The 21,128-nt window shown below is 42.3% G+C and overlaps 1 protein-coding gene across 2 annotated transcripts in view; it reads right to left on the minus strand.

The window, feature by feature from the left end:
- The window catches only part of Zw10 (zw10 kinetochore protein), a 23,262-nt gene extending 2,789 nt beyond the window's left edge, over positions 1-20,473 (minus strand). The window contains exons 1-15 of one of the 2 annotated variants that reach the window (XM_028783752.1): positions 20,290-20,473; positions 18,294-18,428; positions 16,094-16,195; positions 15,847-15,924; positions 15,529-15,688; positions 14,240-14,392; positions 12,664-12,855; positions 9,858-10,021; positions 7,832-8,014; positions 6,052-6,290; positions 4,305-4,376; positions 2,715-2,884; positions 1,933-2,063; positions 996-1,127; positions 63-265 (exon numbers count right to left, since the gene is read on the minus strand). In XM_028783752.1, the coding sequence (XP_028639585.1) occupies positions 63-265; positions 996-1,127; positions 1,933-2,063; positions 2,715-2,884; positions 4,305-4,376; positions 6,052-6,290; positions 7,832-8,014; positions 9,858-10,021; positions 12,664-12,855; positions 14,240-14,392; positions 15,529-15,688; positions 15,847-15,924; positions 16,094-16,195; positions 18,294-18,428; positions 20,290-20,394 (2,219 nt within the window). In that variant the 5' untranslated portion in view covers positions 20,395-20,473. The remainder of the gene's footprint in view (positions 1-62; positions 266-995; positions 1,128-1,932; positions 2,064-2,714; positions 2,885-4,304; positions 4,377-6,051; positions 6,291-7,831; positions 8,015-9,857; positions 10,022-12,663; positions 12,856-14,239; positions 14,393-15,528; positions 15,689-15,846; positions 15,925-16,093; positions 16,196-18,293; positions 18,429-20,289) is intronic. The other variant, XM_028783753.1, reaches the window with a different exon arrangement.
- Between the last annotated feature and the right edge of the window lie 655 nt (positions 20,474-21,128).

Below are 21,128 nucleotides of genomic sequence, written 5' to 3' on the forward strand. Positions count from 1 at the left end.
AGAAAGAAAGAAAGAAAGAAAGAAAGAAAGAAAGAAAGAAAGAAAAGAAAACACATACGCACCGATCTCCAATTTCTTGCAAGCTAGCTTGTAGCATTATCATGAGTTCCTTGAAAGGCATCCATTTGGACACATAGACTGGAACCTCTTCTTGGTATTTCTTGTTTTTGTTTTCATCAGACAGAGGTGCAAACACTTGTGGCCCTTCATCCATTACTGTTTTGCACAGGGAATACAATCTATCACCATCTTCAGTCGAGATGTCCTAGGTTAGCACAAAGGGAACATAACAGAATAGAACTGACCCCAAGGGCAGGGCAGATCAGAGGTTCTCCCAGTAATGTATGTAGCACATCGTACTAGTCACTAGATCCAATCAGCTCCCTGAAAACCCTCCTAAGCTAGAATGACATAAGCTGTGTGTCAGCCAATGGCAGCACAGGCTCTGCACAGGAGCCTGTGTCCTCAGCACAATGTGCTACACACAGCTGCTATGAAGGACAGTGCTACCACAAGTAAGGCTTTGGCTGACCTTCGCTTTGAAGGATCAGCTAGCCAGACAATTTTCCTCCTAGTATCACCTACAGTCCACTCAACTGCACAGTGTATTGGCAAAGAGGTACCCGCACAGACTGTGCTCATGTTGCTGAATTAAATTACTTAGTTCATCTGCAGAACAAATGACTTCATACTAAGTAATGTGTCTTGGGACCACTGCCCAGTTTCCAATGTCCCCATTCCTAATTTAGATGCTAGGCTAAGAAGTCCCACAACCCTACTTTCTTATCTAGGTGTAAAAGAGACGAACAAGTCCCCAGCAAAACAGAATTTAAATAAGCCTGGAACCAACCAACTGAACCAAGTGCATGAGGAAGACACGAAATGGCCAGTCTCTTGCACCATGTGTGCCATTCAAACAAGGCTGCCATGTCACCCTCTTCCTAAGGTCTCGGGGTGGGACAGGACTGGCCTTTCGAGTGTGGACCGGCTCTCACCTCTAGAGCCGTGATCCTGCTCATCATCTCTGAAATCGCTGTGTTTAGCAAGGTCCCCATAGCCTTGCAGTAGATGCTCACCGGCAGGACATCCTGCCACACGATCCCCAGTCTCTTTAGCTGGTGCAGCACCTGGAGAAGGAGACGGCTACGATTCACACTCGTCACCTTATGTGAGAAGTAACGTGGGGGAAAGAAGTGACCTAGAAGTGACGTAACGGGGACACCATGGCTCTTGAGTGTTTAACCTCTGTGCTGTCCTTGAGAGAAGAAAAGCGGACTTGCCCTGAGGAGCGAGCACCGCAGTGAGGAGGTAAATCAGCAGAGGGGGAGAGAAATGAAACTAAACATGGTGTGTACGCACTGGAACACTGCTCAGCCACAAAGACTGACGTCATGCCATATGCAAGAAAGCATACACAGCTGGAAAGCATCACTGTAAGTAAATTAAGTCAGTCTCAGCGGACACGGGCCACGGCTTTGCTCATTTGTGGTCCCGAGATTTTACACAGACCTGTAATATAATCTAGGTACACATGGCGTGAAAGTGGAGCAAAAGGGGACAAAGCGCTTGACATGAAAGGCAAGAAAAAGGAAAGGGGCAGCGGTGAGACGCATTATTAATATTTATATGCAAATGTCTTTATGAAACCCAGTCCATATACAATGCATACACACCAATGAGGTGGGGGGAGGGGACTCACTTAAGACAGGAGTAGAGAAGAAAACCTACATTTAAATTTTTTCACATACAATGAGTTAATGTTGAGTCAATGCAAAGTTGGCTTCCACTTGTCTTGGTTGAACAGAAAAAAGACCTTACACACAGTTGTAACAGCATCTAGACTTTCCAACAGGGAGCACAGGATTCAACCGATGGACTCACTAGTGGGGTGAGGGACCTCTAAGCACCTCAGTGGCTACAACAGCCTCCTACCTGCCTCACTGCCTTGCTCGCTGCAGAATAATTCTCTTCGTCATCCATGTTTGCAAAGCTCCTAGCACTTGATAATCTTTCCAGAAGTTCTCCTTTCTGTGCCCGCATCTGGGCTAAAAAACACTCCGTCCCTACAGAGGGAAAACAAAAAAGGGTAAACCTGTTGAATCAGACATTGCAAAAGCAGGACGGGAGAGCTGACCATAAGACTGGCCTGTATGACAACAACCAAATTTTAAAAAGTCACTAAATGTGTTTGTTGTATATAATAATTCTGAATCCACTTAGCCAGTCCCTCTGATCCTATCACAGCATAAGAGATAACCCTTTCTCAACAGTTTGCCTGGGATATGAAACAGCTAAGAAAAATCACTTCTATAGAAAAAGCAGCTTACTGCTCCAATGTCTATACCACTGATGGAGAACATCTACAACTGAAAAGCTAAGTGAACATATAGATTCTCAACTTTTCTCAGTGTACTCTCATAATAAGTATCGATTTACCATACAAATGTGACTCTCTCCTGTCACAAGTGACTTAGTGGTATCAATGCATACCGGTAATAAACTCTAGCAAGCCAACATACCACAAAATCCTGTTATGAAAAAATAATGTTTACACAAAGACGACACCCATTTTATAGAACTGGAAACTAATAAATCAGAAGACCTCGCACACTCTAACACTCTAATACAGCACGAACCCCCAACCACCTCGGCTGTTAAACTGCAGATACTAGGCTAGAAACATCACATTTCCCCAAGTGGGAAGCATCAGTTACCAAGTCTTCTGAAGCCAGGTACAAGGTCCACAAAGGTGGTCGTGCCATCGCAAAGAATGGGGGCAAGACGCAGTCTGAACTGATGCCCGAGGGTCAGCAGGTGGTGAGCAATGTACATGCAGTTGTTATGGTGAATGGCAGCCAGCTGAGGGAGCTTCTGAAGGTTCTCCCTAAGCCAAGAGGAAGGGCAAAAAGGGAAACCACCTGTTACTCAAGTCGAGCTCTCTGGAAAGTCATCTGTGCTCTACGGTGGCAGCCTTGGCTTTCCCTGCCATCTACCTCGTAAGTGCTGATCACAACAAAACATGTTCCTCTCTCGTTCTCATGCAGTGAGCCTGCCAGCCTGGCCTCAGCCAGCAAACTGTCCCAGGGGAGGGCTGGAGAGGTCTCAGCAACCACGAATGCTTGCTGTTCTTGCACAGGGCCTGAGTTTGGTCCCCATTCTCCAAATCGGTGGCTCAGAACTACCTGTAATTCCAGCTCCACGGGAATCCAACTTCTGGGCTCTGTGGGCATTTGCACAAGGACACACACACACACACACACACACACACACACACACCAATGACTAACCAAAAAGAAAAGCCAAGAAAATAAACTGTGGATGTATTACTTCTGGCACAGGAAAATTTAGCCAGGAGAAATACAGGTTCACTTTCCCCTTTCTGAACTCTCATTTCATTTATATAATCAAACACTGAAATCAGATTAGAATTTGATTTAAGAATATATAGATGTTCAGACTTTATCCCATACAAGTCATTTGAAATTGACTATAGCTCAGAATCACATGGAAATTTTTTAAATGTAAAGATATTTAGAATTTTTCCCAAACAGATTAATCACAACCTTTGCAAGTGAAACCAGGCTTTTTTTACTTTTTGAAATCTCCAAAGATGATTTTTTTTTAACCTAGAATTGAAATTTACTGCCTTCAATTCTTCTACACAAATAGTGTCTACCCAGTTGAGGATGAAACCCTATGAGAAGGTGTGAACAGGCATGGCCACCACAGATGCACGGGTTTGAATGCTTGACCATAAGGAGTGGCACTATTAGGAGATGTGGCCTTGGAGGAAGTGTGTCACTGTGAGGGCAGGCTTTGAGGGCTCCTGTGCTCAAGCTATGCTCAGTGTGGCACACAGCCTCCTTCTGCTTCCTGTCGATCAAGAAGTCAAACTCTCAACTTCTTCTCCAGCACCATGTCTGCCATGAACGCCACCATAGTTCTCTCCATGACAATAATGGATTAAACATTTGAAACCATTGCCATGGTCATGGTGTCCCTTCACAACAACAGAATCACTGGACGAGGACTTTTTTAGTTCCTAACCAAGAAAGGTACAGTGCCTCTGAAAATGCCTGGACATTAAAATCTGGATATAGTCCTTTTGAGCTTCTAAGTGTGTACTACCTTCCTACATGCAAAATCACTGTACCTGCACAGTAATGTCTACAGGCTTTAAAAGGCTGAATTTGGTGTACTTTTACTGTAAATGTTCATCACTGTCTTTGGTGAAAATATGAAGTTACTGGTTTGAACCTGACTTGACATTTTCAAGGTCCGAGTATACAGAAATGAGTACTCACTTGTGGTATGTTGGCACCACATCGTGGAACAAATGGAAGATATTCCTCACTGAGTAGAAGAGCTGGACAGCACTGGAAGGAAAACAAACAAACACTAAGAGAAAGCATACAGAATGGACCTCAGCGGAGACACACTCAACAAGGATCTCTAAAGAGAACTTTTCTAAAACCTGGACACATGAACAACCTTCAGGACACAAGCATCCAACCCAAAAGCCTCTTCTCCACTCATCCATTTGTGCTATGCCAGCACCCAAAGAAAGCATCCTTCCAGTGACAGAGTTAAGTCGCAAGCAAATGTCACCCATTTCCCGATGCCTTCTGCAAAGGGCATCGACAAAGGGCAGTCACCAGAGCCACACTGACTTTCAGCTTTCGCCTTTCCCCCTTCTTCCCCAGCGTCCCCAATGCAGAGATGACAACACTTTTGAGAACAGAATCTAACCCTCAAGATCCTTGCCCTTTAAGTCTGATCTTTAACTACCTAAAGAACATGTGTATGTGTGTGTGTGTGTGTGTGTGTGTGTGTGTGTGTGTGTGTGTGTGTTTTAGGAGCAGGACTGGGAACTTGGCCCTCCAAAATAAACCTTAAAATACATTAATTCGAGGAAATAATGTCATGTATGTTTACCTTGCCAAAAGAGCACACTCATCCTTTATAAAGAAACAGATCTTTTCCACAGGGTCAGGGAACGACTCAGCAAACAACAGCTCCTTACAAACCTGGTAACCCGAGGGTGAGCCGCAGAGTCCACATAAAGGTAGAAGAAAGAACTGATCCCACAAAGTTGTCCTCTGACCTCCACGTGTGCCATAGCATGATCAAGAACATAAACATGCCTACACACTAACACAGATAAATGCACACTTTCCTTCCTACGTATAATACTAGAGAGACTGACTGTAGCCATGGCAGTATTTGGAAGCGTGTTCTATCCAGAGCAACATAAACAGAAGATTTGCACACAGAAATAACCAATGAATAACTGCAGCCTGAACCCCACGGCTTCTCTCAAGGCTGAGAACAGCTCCACACAGACTCAAGGCTTTTGTAAGAACAGCTCTACGATCAAGTGGCTAGCCTGCCAGTCTTTCCACAGGAGCTGCTTCCTAAGACCACAGGAGCCTTTCAAAACATAAAGAGTCGATCTGAGATGTGAAACAGAGCCTGATGCCCTGAACACACTACAGATTAGGAGGAGCCATCTTGAAAGGGTGATGCCAAATCTGCAGTTTGTTCTACTTCCAAAGGAAATTGACCCTTCCCCTGGCGTGCTGCTGCTACGTGGAGTTGAAAGGGGATGCTCACAGGTCCCTCTGGCTTTCCAGGCTCATGTGGTGCTGTCGCATGTGATACAACGACCACAATTATGCAGCAATGAGCTTTTCAGCATTAACCCTTCCAAAGGAGTGCTCTAGGTCTTCTGCCTGTGCTTTCTTAGGAAACATCCTTAGATCACAGACAGCCGAAATTGGACAAAAACTAAAGTGTCACTTACTAAAAAGTGAAAACAATCTTTAATGACAAATAAGTCTACATATCTATCAACATGCGTATCTATTTCTTGGTTTCTTCTTTCATACTAGGTAACCCAGGCTGGCCCAGACCTTGTTTTGGAGGCCAGGCTGGCTTCAACCTCACACTCCTGTTATGAACATGAGCCTACAGGCCCAGCCAGCATCTGCGTTAACACTTTACACCTGTGTCACTGTAAGGAAATGACAAGGATCAAGTTGTCTGTGTTACCATTGGTCGCTACTTGTTGTGGCCTCAAGTAAAGTCTGATAAGCGAGCTCCATTAACTGCTTCACAGCCTCGCTGATGCGGCACGTGGGTAAGGAAAAGGACTGGGGGTCCAGTGACGTCTCAGGCTCTAAGTTCCCGGCGTTGGTGAACTGCACTTTGCACACCTTCTGTACTTGTAGCTTGTGATCGGCATCAGGACCGGGTAAGTCTGGTAAGGTTTCCTTACAATCAGGACCAATCTACAGTTCAAACACAGCAACAGAAAAGGCTATTTTCAGGAAAATGCAAACTCAAGCACACAGTGCTGATGGAGCCATGGCCCTAGAAGGTGACTAGAAGATCTTCACACAAGTGGCTTGATTTAAGGACTGACTGGTCTTGACTGATAGCACACCAGAAGAAATAAGCAATCTCATGTACTGTGGGATTCTTTTTTTTTTTTTTTAAGATTTATTTATTTATGTATACAACATTCTGCCTGCATGTACTGCATGTATGCCTGCAGCCAGAAGAGGGCACCAGATCTCAGTACAGATGGTTATGAGCCACCATGTGGTTGCTTGGGAATTGAATTCAGGACCTCTGGAAGATCAGCCAGTGTTCTTAACCTCTGAGCCATCTCTTCAGGCCTCTGAGATTCTTTATGTTAATGGAAAAGCAAAGATTTGGAGAAACTGAAAAGACCTGCAAAATTCATCATTCTCAGCTCTCATAAAAACTCCAAGTTGTCTCAAAATATGTTGATACGTTCAACATATGATGTGCTTCAAAGGACTAAAATTGCTGGAAGGGGCACAATGGGCTGCTCCCCAGAAAACGAGAACTGCAGAAGAATAGATGAAGAGCCCAATGCCTGAGCTGAATATGGGAGCACCTTTAATCCCAGCACTTAGGAGGCCGAAAAAACAGTTCTCTGATCTGAGGTCACCCTGGTCTACATAATAAGTTCTACGCTAGCCAAGGTTACACAGTGAAACCCTGCCTCAAAAAAAGGAAAAAAAAGTAAAATCCAATACCCTCCATGTCATTTCAGACAACTCAGAAAAAATGGCTGGGAAAAATCTATTACTAGATTGCCTTAGTCTGTGTTTTAGAAATGTTTAGTATGTTTCTGTAACACTTTGCCAATATTAATATTTACCAAATATTATTTTATGTATACCATATATATACATATATATATTATATAAGCTATGTAGTACATATTATATTATTTTTATAATACATTATATATTGTACATATGTAAAAATTTAAATATATATGGATATATATGATATAAAACAGAAAAAGCTCAAAATTATCAAGAATCAAACAGTAAACTGTTCTTCATGTAAGTTCATTCCCATTTCAAGTAATTCTTTACACCTTTAAGAAAACATTTACTTTGTTTTTATTTGTGCATGCATGCACATGGGCATCCATGTGTGTAGAGGTGGGTGCCATGGGAGCAAGTGAACATCTCACAACACACCATTCTCTACACACAATACAGTTCACGCACATACATCCTTACGTAATGATGCCAGGAATAATCTGCTCTCTAGTTTTGACAACAGCAATCCATAGCATTTATACACACTTTCTCAGTTTATACAGTTGCTTCCAAGTATCTATTTTATCTGGAACTCACAATACTCAAAGAAAAGAGGAGACAGCAGGAACACTTTGAAGAGTACCATTTGTCTCCAAGAGCTTGGCAACTGCCACTCTTTCCTACGTCACTATACGTGACTCAAAACTAAGCTGCTTCCCATAAAAGATACAGTGAACCCCAAGTACCTGCACAGTGTTGTGAATTTCAGAGGTCATTAGATTTCTAGCTGCCACAATCACATCCTGGCACTTCTTGTTAGCAAAATGAGAATTGATATTGCGAGCATATTTCAGCAAGTCAGTAGTATCTCCTTTTAAAAATCTCATCTCCTTTAGGGCCTTTTCAAATTCTTCTGTAGACTGTATGATCTGACAAAGAGGAACATAAGAAAAAGAGAAAAGAATTATATACAGTTATCCCTCGTTATGTTTTGGGAATTAGCTCCAGAACACCCCTCAGAAATTACAATCCATGGATGTCCAAGTCCTTTGTATAAGAAAGTACAAACTATGTTCAGCCTCTCAGATACTTATGTCATCTCTAGTTCCTAGTGCTTAATAGAATGTAAATGCTATGTAAATAGATACCATTGTCCTCTGAGGCATCATAATTTCACAAAAAATGACAAGAACTGTCATATAAATCTAGTAAAGAAATAGACTTCTCCCCAAATATTGTCAGTCAATATTCAGGCTGAACCTATAGACACTGTAGATCAACTGTACATACATATCAAAATGAAAATTTCAAACCCACTATAATGAAAAGAATAAGAACCAAGACTAAAGTAGAAATTTCTGGTTTCTTTGGAGACTCAAGTCTGTCAAGTGGTGCTTTTCTGGAAGCTGTCTGATGAGGATGTTGTGCTGAAGCAGACACATGATAGGATGTTTTCTGAGGCAGACATTTGAGAGGATGCATATTTGGAAAGAGTATAAACAGAACCCAACAGACAATGAACAACACTCTTGCACTGGTTCGCCTTGCAACACTCCTTGGTCTTCACTGATCTTTGCTTGTTGTGACTTTGCAGACAGAAATGAGCCAAAGAACTTTTCCTGGTATTTTGGCTGCTTCTTGCTGATGGACGTGTGCCAGTTAGGCAGAGTCTCACAGTTTCTTCTGGATTGAGCCTCTGTACTGATTCGTGTTTAGTGTTTGCTGACTCGAGTGGACTGCTGCTACTGATGTGTTTAATGTTTTGGATTGAACTGCTGATCTCCTGACAAGGAAGATTGGAATTGGCCCAAAGGACTACTACTAAACAGGTCCACCTTCCCCTTGTCTTATTAACCATCTTTCTTCCCCGACCTTTGGTCAGTGGTGGGCTAGAAGGGAGGTTGAAGCATTTGAGAACCATTATTACAGTAGGCTCTGAAATATCTAAGCCAACACAAGATGGCTATTTAGTTCATAGGACAAGTCAACAATTACTCAGCTTAAAAATATACACTCTAGGAGCTGAAGAGATGGCTCAGCAGTTAGAGCACTGGCTGCTCTTACAGAAAGCTGGGGTTTAACTGGCAGCACTGACGTGGTGGCTCCCAACCATCTGTAACTCCAGTTTCAGAGGCTCTGATGCCCACTCCTCATCTCCACAGGCACCAGGCACATGATGACACGCAAACACTCAGGCAAAACACTCCTACGCATCTTTTAAAGAATTAAAATTAAAAATAAATTTTAATTATACATTCTTCCAACCCTAGATTCATTTGGAAGAGAATCTTCAATAGAATTTGAAGACTCCAATAATGGTATCAAGGTCTTATAAATAAACACCCTTACTTTAGCATTTGAGCAAGCACTAGAAAGTGGGTACTACAAAATAGCTATTACAGCTAATAAAAATATCAAATTTTTTTAAAAGGCATAAAAAAAATCATACTTTCTTAATTAAAGAGGCAGAAAGCCAGAAGAGAAATGTTATTTTCACCCAATAATTTTTGGTTTTTATTTTTCCAGACAGGGTTTCTCTGTGTAGCCCTGGCTGTCCTGGAACTCACTCTGTAGACCAGGCTGGCCTCGATCTCATAGGGATCCGCCTGCCTCTACCTGCCAGGTGTTGTAATTAAAGGTGTGGGCCACCACTGTCTGGATTTTAATAGTAACAGTTTTCTTAAGGGTATAACTTAAGAACAAAAGATCAAAAAAACCCAACACAGCACAGGACGTTCCTGACTGAAAGCTTGTCCTGTCTCTACTCCTTACCTCCTCATATTCCTGTAGCTTGCTGCTGTTTGTGGGAATAGAGTAAACCAAGCAGTCTCTGATTAGGCACTCAGACAGGTCCTCCCAGATCACCTCACCAAGCATCTCAGCCAACACCATCTCAGGGACATTCCCAATTTCTAGGTCAGCATCAAGAGGCAAATCTGAATTCAAAGGAAAAGGTTTTAGAGACACAGTCCTGACAAATTCATAATCCCTAGTTTTCTAAAATGACTCAGTTTTAAGATGGTGGGCAGAGCAGGTTCCAAGATGGCCAGGGTACCACAGAGAAAACAAAAATATATATAAATTAAAATAAAAAGGTTGTGGGAGAGAAAAACAGCACAGACGATGCATGCCATAGGTACCTCGACAGGCTGTGCATGACAACGCACAGTGTAGAGTCAGAACTGTCCTGCCCTCTGCTCAGATGGCTCCTGCTCACCACAGCACTGCTGAACTCCATGGCAACACACATGATGCCCACTACATGGTGTAATCATCTACCCATAAGCCACTACTCTGTGTATGCAACAAGCACTCAGAAAGTATGCGTTCTAAGGTAAAACTAGTTTCCAAAACTCTACAAAACCTTACTTCTTTTTAATAATAAAAAAAGCAAAAACAAAAGAAAAGAACACTGTACTTTTCCATCTCTGTATATGATCTGGGGATTTACCTAAGCAAAGTATCAGTAAGTTACATGAAAGCACATGGCCTACTCTGCCAAGCACAGTGTCTTATAGTGCCTCCTTTATAGTTTATCTCATGGTTAGTTTTCCCAAAGTACCTTGGGATCGTTCTATTTGGAACAGCACATTTATCATTCAAATAACAGTTAAGGGCCAACTGAACGGCACAGTGGGTAAAGCTGTTTACCACACAAGCTTAATGAACTACCATCAATCCCCAGAACACACACATGGTAGCAGAACTGACCCCCAAGTTGTCCTCTACCATCCACACTTAGGCTGTGGTCAATAAGTAAATATAAAGCCAGGCGGGGGTGGCACACACCTTTAACCCCAGCACTCAGGAGGCAGAGACAGGAGGAACTCTGAGTTTGACGTCAGCCTAGTCTAAGTAAGTTCGAGGACAGCCAGGGCTATACAGAGAAACCCTGTCTTGAAGAAAACCAATAAAGAAATATGAAAAGAAAGAAGGGGGGAAAAAGCCAATATGTTGGTGCTTTCTTTTAAACTTCATTCCAGCTTTTTTCTAAACAGACTATGAAAAGTCATTACAGATTTTTTTTTTTAAATCAAACTAGAGAAACCCTGCCTTGAAAAACAACAACAAACAAACCAGTTTATACACATGCCAACACTATAAATTATCCCTGGTTTACAAATGACATTAAGAATGTACTCTTTGCGCTGCTCATGAGTTATCGTTTCAGAAAGTCTACTGAAACCGTGTCATATTTTCCCTGAAATAAAGAAATGCTTGCTAAACATTCAAGTAATTAAAAATGGGCATCTGTATTTGGAGAGGGGTGTAATACAGAATGAGACAGGATCTTACTCTATAGTGCAGGCTAGCCTGGAAGTCACTGTGATCCTCCTGCATCAGCCTACTGTGTGCTGACAGTACAAGCAGAAACAACTACATTAAACTATATTTCTCACTGATCTCATATAAAAAGGATGGGAGGGTGGCTGTCACCTTTCACTTGCTAAGAACTTGAGTCCCCATAAAATTCTTTAGCTGAAGCCCTAACTGCCAACATGAAGGCACTGGGAAGCAGAGCCGGCAATGACAGTATAAGGCAGGAAGACCCCTGACTCAGTCTGGAATCACAGTAAGTTCTAGGCCAGAGAAAGAAAACCAAAACAAAATGACAACATTGTATTTCTTCCTAACAATCAGGAGATGGACAGGGAAAAGCGTACCTGTAATCCAGCCTTAGGAGGCTAAAGCAGAGCGAGGGTTTAAGGAGTCCTGTTCCTATCACAGTTACGCAACAATTCCTTGCTCTGTATCTAAATCGCTCATACAAAAATAAGTAACTTAAGACTGTTAGGAAGGCCCATGAATAGCAATGTTTTTAAAGTGTTTAAAAACTTTCCTCAGAAGAACGCTGGCTGGAACATTCCTCAAGACTACTGAGGAAAGCAAGGAGAACGTAAATCAAACAGACTAGAACAGCAGCAATGTTTTAAAACACCAGAAGAAACTTCTTTTGTTTTCTTTTTCAAGTCAGGGTTTCTCTGTGTAGCCCTGGCTGTCCCAGAACTCACTGTAGACCAGGCTGTCCTCAAACTGTGCCTCTACCTCCCAAGTGCTGGGATTAAAGCTGGGCATCACCACCATCTGGCTCAGAAGAAACTTTTGTAAGGGGAGGGTGGGTGAAGGGATATCTGATTCAAAGCAAAATAGGCAATTTCTAATACAAGTACATAAAAATTATCAATAAGCCAAGTGGTAATGTGATTTGTTCCTGATATTCCTCCTCGTTTGTCTGCATCGAGGTTAATGGGGATTTTCCTATGGACACATACACAACAGACCTGGCTCATTTCTCTTATCATTAAGGCAAGTGTCCCAAAATATGATGTTATCAGAAGTCCAATAAGAGATGTACATCTTAGACTCTAGCTAAAATACCATTAAAATACAAGCTCTGAGATGTCACGGATGACCCCAAAGGACAAAGAGAAAAACTATAAATTAGGCAAGAAGACAGGGTCTACTGTGTTCCTATGGGTGACTTACCCCAGATATCAGCACTTTTGCTCTGAGAATAATACAAGTAAAAGTAGTATGCACGTTCCCAAACTGGAAAAGGCTATTTTGGTGTACACACCTAGAAGCTGTTTCTGGAGCACTTCCAGGACCAGTCGGATCTTTGCGAAAGCCTCAGGTGGTGATGGATGCTCCAAGTCCGTCGTCACAGACTGGAAACAAATGCTAACTGAACTCGGCTGCCTTTCAATCACAGCGTGGAGCGACGGGCAAGTCACCAGAGGCTTCAGGATATACTTCAGCAGCATCTGACCTGAAATCATTGCCATGGGGACACTCATCAACAACCACTGGAAAACACCACTCATATACGAAATTCCCAAAAGAAAGGAAAAAGAGTAAGACATTGACTCAAAGACATAAAAAAAATTAAAACTTAAAAATCAGGGGCTGCCTTTAATCCCAGCACTTAGGAGGCAGAGGGAGAAAGATCTCTGGGAGTCTGTGGCCAGCCTGGTCTACAAAGTGATTCTAGGACAGCCAGAGAAATCCTGTTTTGAATAAACAAACAAACTAATGAACATATATTAGGAGCTAAAGAGATGGCTCAAAGGTAATTTCTTGTTACTGCATAGTTTTGAATCTTAACACCCACATGTAGCTCACAACCATTTATAACTCCAGTTCCAGGGGGTCTGATGCCTCTTCTAATCGCCAATGTATCCTTGATGCAGACATACACACACACAAAACATCATATATATATATATATATATATATATATATATATATATATATATATACACACACACACACACACACACACACACACATGTACAGTAAATCTTAAAGTAAAATTTGTCTTAAAATTATCACTAGAAGAAGCCTCTAAGGAGTAAAAGAGCCGAAAATATCTATCACGAGGAATGAAGAGCTATTAGCTCAAGGTTAAGAGCATTGGGTGCTCTTGCAAAGGATCTGGGTTCAGTTCCTAGCACCACATGACAGCTCGACATTATCTCTAACTCCAGTTCTAGGGGATCTAACATCTCCCATGGGCACCAAACACACACAGGGTATGTGTGTGTATGTGTGTGTATGTATGTATGTGTGTGTGTGTGTGTGTATGTATATGTATATATACATATATATGCAAATTAGCCATATACATAAAAATGAGTAAATTTCAAAAAATATATATATATACCCATGAAATTACATACTACAGGTTTTCCCAGAGTATCTTTCCTACCTGAAGACTTTTAAGTTATTCAAAACCAATAGGTGTAAAAACTAAGAACTAGTTAGGTTTTGTTTTTTTTTTAAATATTTGTTTATTTTATGTATGTGAGTACACTGTCACTGTCTCCAGACGCACACGAAGAGAGCATCAGACACCATTACAGGTGGTTGTGAGCCGCCATGTGGTTGCTGGAAATTGAACTCAGAACCTCTGGAAGAGCAGTCAGTGCTCTTAACCACTGAGCCATCTCTCCAACCCAGGAACTAGTTTTTAAAAAGGACTCGTGCATTACTAAAAAAAAAAAAAAAAAAAGTATTTGTGACCGTTCCCTTTGATGGTGGACTATGAAGCCAAACACTGTCACTAATGTCTCCTCCAAAGTTTATCAAGTCTTCAGTCATCCCTTTAACACCAGGCCTTCTGAAACTTAACGTGAATGAAACAAATCATTTACCAAATAATTTCAGCTTGGTGGGTAGTTCTCCAAGAATGGAAAACGCCAAGAGGACAGAAGCGATGGATGGCAGAGGAGTCACCTCCTCTTTCTCAGGCTGCTCGGTGCATAAGTGAAGTTCTGTTTGTAGACAAGACTCTAAGCTGCTCGTATCTAAGAAAAGGAGGAAAATTTCAGCTGTCTCAGCAATGGATATGATCATGTCCTCTCAGCGCTTCCTCTGCTGAGACGCCGAAGCACGGCTTCACTACAAAAGCGTCACAACGCAGTTAACTGACAGACAGTCATGCCCTCTGCACTGCTTCACAACAGAAAGACAGTCATGCCCTCTGCTTCACAACAGAAAATGCTCTTTTTTTTTTTTTTTTTGGTATGTCCAAAGAATCAGACTAAATGCAAAAAAAAGATATGCCACTAAGAAATGCTACCTAAATATGTGCAGAATGACTAAAAGCAAGCAAGAACTGCAAAGTGAGCTTGTTTCCCAGACCCTCTACACACCAGCACCACAAAACAGTTTAACAGGTGTAATGAGTACGAATCAGAAAGACTCCAACACTCCTGACGGCTTCACAGCTAAAATTTTCTGTATCATTTCTTTCAAAATAGCAGGCAATATATACTATGTAATACACAGAAGTGGGGGCAAAAGGGATATAGGAAACAGAGCAGGATGGGGTTTACTCTGAAATACACTAAATTTCAAAATCCAACACAGGAAACTGTATGTCCTTTACAAACCTCTTCCTAGGTTTCATTCTAAGGTAAACAATTTACCAAAGTGAGCTCACTCTCAGGAGTGAGAGGAGAAAAAGAAGGGAATGGAGGGCAAATACGACCAAAGTATATTAACCATTTTGAGAAAATATCATTACGCCGGGTGGTGGTGGTACACGCCTTTAATCCCAGCACTTGGGAGGCAGAGGCAGGTGGATTTCTGAGTTCGAGGCCAGCCTGGTCTACAGAGTGAGTTCCAGGACAGCCAGGGCTACACAGAGAAACCCTGTCTCGTAAAACCAAAAAAAAAGAAAAAGAAAATATCATCATGAGATCTATTACTATATACAATATATTCTTTTGTTATGCACAATACATACTAATCAGAAAGATAAAAGAGAGATCGAAGGTAGGCCTGAAGATTAGTAAATGAAATCCTGAAAAATGAATAGATTACTACATTCCTAAGTGAAATGTTCTTGTTTTTTTAATACTAAATATTTAGGATGTATTCAGAGGTCAATGTGGTTCAGGCAGATTAAGCAAAGCAGTCCACCTGAGGTCAGCAGCACCTTTTGACGGCGGAATCTTCCATACAACCAGCTTCTGCCAGTCTTCTCCGAGGTGGTAAAGGATGTTCTGCTTCTGTACCGTGAGCTCCATGCTGAGAGACTTCAACATTTTTAAGTCAAAGCATTTTCTGGATTTTAATAACTTCAAGCATTCCTGTGCCTGGTAGTAAAATGGAATCACCGTTAAACATTTCCTCTAGATTCACAAAAAAAAAAAAAAAAAATTAGAGCCCACCTGTTGAATGACAAAGGGCAGAAGGGACACAAACATATCAGAAGTAAGGGCAACACTAACTGCTCAGATATCAGAGTGCATACCTCTTCCAGGTGCCGAGCAGCAGGAATGTATTTCTTCTTTGCTAATGCACTAGTATACTCTTCAACAGCAGAAGAAAACTGGAAAAGAGACATTTACATTAGCAGGCATTTAAATTTCTCTGTCTGTTTTAAACATCAGCTTATAAATTGTGAAAACACCATTTTGTCAGGGAACATCAGAACAGTTAGAAAAGAGACAACCTCCCCCTCACCACCTTAACACGAAGGTTAAGCTGAGCTTCATTACCTCTTGTAGTTGTTTGAGCAAATTCAGAACTACAGAGTCTCTTTCCAGCTGCTGCTTCAAGGTTGTAAATTCAACAGTTGATATGTGAAGATCCCGACAGACCTAATTTATACAACAAAAGTGTAAGTACTTTTAAGCATTACCACATCTAAGGAATAAAACATTGATAACCTATCAGTGAACCTTAGTTCCTTGGTGGAATTTATGTTGAAATTTAAACACAGTTCTGACAGAAATAAAAGCACAAAAGATGATTAGGAGAGGCTGGACCCGGGTCAAAGCCTTACCCTATACAAGAACACATTCTCGGGTCGATAAGATGGCTCAATGGGTAAAATTCTTTTACCCATTTATCCACCAAGCCAGATGACCTGAGTTTTAGTGGCAAGCATCTAACACAAAAAACAAATAGACAAAAATCAACATCAACTGTCAAGCCACCTTCTCTTCTTTTTTTCTGAGACAAAACAGCCCTGGCTAGCCTGGCATTCACCATATAGACTAGGCTGGTCTCAAACTCGCGGAGGCATGCCAGCCTCTGCCTCCTGTTGACGTAAGCAGCTGTCTTTCAAGTACTGCTCATCCACTTGCATTACTAGAAAGACATCCACATCCACAACGGCAAGTCATGGTGATTTTTTTTTTTTAATGTTGAAGAAGCTGAAAAAACCACTTCTTACTCTAGTCTATTCTCTCAAGGCCCATGCATCACTCATTTTCTCCCTTCTGTGTTTTAAGCTCCCTGTATCTCATTCTTCATTCATTCATGAAGTAAGTAACTAGACACCCAGGCATGGAAGGTGCCTCACACATTTAAATAGGTTGAATTCTTCCCATCTTGGGAAACATTCCCTCCATGTGAGCACTTTACCTCTCAGCAGTTTCTTTCTTCCCCTCTTCCCTGACACAAATAAGCTTGGTCTAACAGTGACACAGACACTGTCTTAACTCCTTACCTCAGTCAGTCCACATCTCATTGTAAGGAAGGTTTTAGTTCCCCCAGTCCGTCAAAACCGTCCTTGTCAAAACACTGACTTTTCTCTGCTCCACCCAAAGCCTAGCTTGCCAATACCAAGGTAACACATTCCTACTTCCCTTCCTCCCACCTCTCCCTGCTCCATGGTCCCATCCTCTAATGATTTCCCTTACCTCTCTAAAATGCCTAGGAGAGCTGGCATCTCGTGAATAGAAGCCAGGGAGATGAGCAGCTACAATGTATAGGACACAACCACTCAGCCTAAAATATCGAGAATAAAGGGTCTAGATGTGTTTCATTGACCAGACAGCTTGAGCCTCAGTTATCCTTGGATCCTGAAGCAAACAACATCTCCATCTCCTAGATGTAAAGCACTAGGCCACAGAGCATGCCAGGACAGGGATGGCAGGACAGGGAGAGCGAGAGTCCGCTGCAAGCTCACGCTAAGCAGAAGAGCCGTGATGAGTAACGCAAGCCACTTCATAAACAGCCGAATTCAAGAAAGATTGTTCCGACGCGCAAATGTCTGAGGCCAGCTGCAGATCTAAGAGAATGCTATTAAAAGATGAAAGGGTCGTTGTCCAGAGTGACACAAGCCTCTAGTCTCTAATTTTAGCTTCTGGGGATCACTGCAAATGCAAAGCCAGCGTGGGCTACACGGTGAACTCTGGATGGCCTGAGTGGCACAGAAAGTCCTTCTCTGGGGGTGTGGTAGGGTGGGGGGATAGTGTAAGCAATTTAACTAGGAAAAGAAGAAAGACCAAATTCTAAGCATTTCCATATGAAAATAATGAAGTCTTGAGATTTTCTTTAATCAAAAAAATTCCATTCAGGCTAGAGAGAGGGCTCAGCTGTTAAGAGCTTTAAGAGGTCCTGAGTTCAATACCGACCAACCACATGGTAGCTCACAACCATCTGTAATGAGATCAGATGCCCTCTTCTAAATACAGTGACAGTGTACTCACGTATATAAAATAAATCTTAAAAAATAATCCATTTAAACGTAAGACACTATTATTTAAACAAAGAGAAAAGTTACAGTAAGAGGAAGTAATGAGTTTGAGAAATATTTCTAATTTAGAACTGAAGTCACCCTACCATCATTGGTTCAACAAAGAAAGGAAAGGTCTGAAATGTTCCACAGCATAGTTTTGGAAACCAAGAGGTTACTATGATGCCTCCCCAAGCAACCTAAATTTATCTAATACAACAATCTAGGCTTACCTCGGTCTCTATCCTGGCCTTCAGCTGGTCGATGTCATTAGATAGGGTGTCCACCTGGGTAACCAGGGCCTGCGCGCTCTGCATGGTAGGCAGGAACTCACTGTACTTCTTGCTGATCATATTACATACCTCACCCTACAAGACAAGACGGAGGAAGTGCATGACGAGGAAATGAACCAAGAACTTCGTTAAAAATACACAGCCTCTTCCAATGTTAGGACTTTATTGAGTCACCCACAACCGTGGATTTCCTTCAAAAACATTTCGTTCATCTGTAAACTGTAGGAAGACAATTACCAAACCACAACGATGCACAGGATCTGTACAGAACAGACTCCAGAAATGAGAAAGATGGAGTCAAACATTTCACAATAAACTATATCACACTCTGTCCACAAATTATCACCTACTTAATTAAACACAGAAATTCATAAGCTGTATACCTTAATTTACTAATTTCTATCTTCTGGGTTACAAATTTTTCATCTTAAAACTCCTCAAATGATAAAGAGGGCTAGGGCGATGTCTCCGATGGTAAAGGTGCTTGCCACCACGCCTGGTGACCTCAGTTCAATTCCAGGGACCCACACTATAAAACACAAGAGCTGACTCCCACAAGCTGCCCTCTGACCTCCACACTTGCACCATGGCACACAAGCACCCATGACATACACACATGAAGAAATCAATTTTTTATCAAGGACTGAGTCTTGTTATCACCCTTAACTCAAAGCAACGTAATACCTTCTTGAACACCCTGCACAATGTAAATTAGGTTTGCCCACAAACTAATTCCTTTTATACAAGAAAGCTAATATTCTCCAAACTGACCAAAATACAGGGCTGAAGTGTAATACTCCAGCAGAGTTACAAAGCATCCCAGTACAAAAGAGAAAGGCTCTCTCAGGGAAAAAGTCAGGCACTTGTTTTATGCAGAAGGCTACAATCGAGATGAAAGTGTGTGTGTGTGTGTGTGTGTAGAAATACATTTAAAGTGGTAAAAAGCTGGACGTACAAGAAATATGACTGCTTAAGGCAAAGAAAGCAGTTCTCGGTTGACTAAAGATTCAAGCTTATGTATGAAACAAATACGAGTGGAATGTTCTCATCCTAGATCATTAGAAAGTCATAAAAGAAGTAAGCCACACTACAGAAATATCAGTGGCATGAATATATAAAATTAAGAAAGCTAATGTCAAAAATTGTTAGGGGCAGGTGTAGGTGTGGTGGTGCAGGCCTCTAATCCCAGCACTCGGGAGGCAGAGGCAGGTGAATCTATGAGTTCTACAAAGCTTGAGTGCAGGACAACCAGGGCTATTACACAGAGAAACCCTGCCTAGACAAACCGGAAAAAAAAAAAGAAAAGAAAAAGAAGAAAAAAGTAAGAAAAAGAGTTGTTAGCTAGCACCTACCAAGCTTGCTCTCTTTAGTCCAGACTAAGTGAGGTACACGTCATTTTCAAAGAAAGCCACTGAAGATGTGGCTTGCCAGGTAACACTAATACAAAGTGAAACTATGGCTGTGAGCCGCAAATCCATGCAGGTACCAGCTCATCAGCCATCAGCATGCCTCAAGTTCTGTGCGTGAAGTAATACTTTTATAAACACATTCAACCAGTTAAAAGAAAATCTGAGGAGAATGGCGCGACTTTCCTAGAATTACTACATTCATCCATAAATGGAGGAATGGGTAGGGATGACAGATAGGAATGGGTGAGGATGACAGGGTGGCTGTCCTGTCCTATGTGGACATCCGGGCTTCCAGTTCCACCTCTGGCTCCGCAGGTTTCTTCAGTCCTCCTCATCACCGGCTCACTTTTGCCCAACTTAACCCCACTCCCCACCACTGAACAGCCTTACAGTCCCGGGCCTTGGTCTCCAACCCCTCTGCGGCCGCGCTCTAAGCAGCCACACACTTCTGAGACTCCAACAGGGTTCTCCCGGTCCCCTCCGCACCCGGATCTCCCCAGCGGCAGCAGCCTGTAGCCCGCCCTCACCTTGATCTCTTCTACCCGCCGAGTTAGGCGGCTGATCCTGGTGCCCAGATCCTCCTTCTCCAGGCTCCCCGAGTAGGCCAAGACTTCTGTCACGAAAGAGGCCATCGCCACGAAGCGTACCCACACCAACAGGATAAGTCACTCCAGCGGCGAGCGCCGCAGCTCAAGTCCCGCCGGCGGCCTCACTGCACGGCCTGCCGGGAAACTGAGTTCTAAAGGGCCCGGGACTCGCGCACAGGCAAGAGTCACACTACATTTCCCAGCAGGCCTCGCGCCGTCAGGCGTCGACTGTTTCAGCGACGTCTAGGAGGCACCAAAGTGCGCAGGCGTGGTCCGCTCCCTACGGGTTTTCAAATGCCAATCTGTTCCCGCCATTTTTATTTTTATTTTTTTCCATTTTGTAGTTTGGTTTGGTTTGGTTTGCGCTAGAATCTGCGGAATGTTTCAGGTAGTAGTCCTTTATGGCCCTCCTTATACTCAGTAACATTTTCCTGTGAGATATCTAGCTTGATACTTACAGAATCATCTTGATCTTTTTTGTTAGCTATTCATTCATTCATTGGCACAGCAGCTGACTTTGAGTTTACGCGAATTACGCCCTCCGGAATTGTGCGAGAGAGTGACATCATCTCAAGTGAAAGGATCCCCACAACTGCACCTTTTTTATATTGTTTGTTAGTAGTGCCTCAGACTAAGTATATCAATGCATGAATATGGTACAAATTCATACTTAGTGTAACAGTCCCGTGTGTGCTAAAATCATTCTTTTGTAAAACTGTCTTTCTAAGATATGTATGAATCTTTTGGCTGTGTCCATGAAAGTCAGAAGAAGATTCCCT

The sequence above is a fragment of the Grammomys surdaster genome, unplaced genomic scaffold (assembly GCF_004785775.1).
Source record: "Grammomys surdaster isolate TR1022 unplaced genomic scaffold, NIH_TR_1.0 1164, whole genome shotgun sequence".
Lineage (NCBI taxonomy): Eukaryota > Metazoa > Chordata > Mammalia > Rodentia > Muridae > Grammomys > Grammomys surdaster.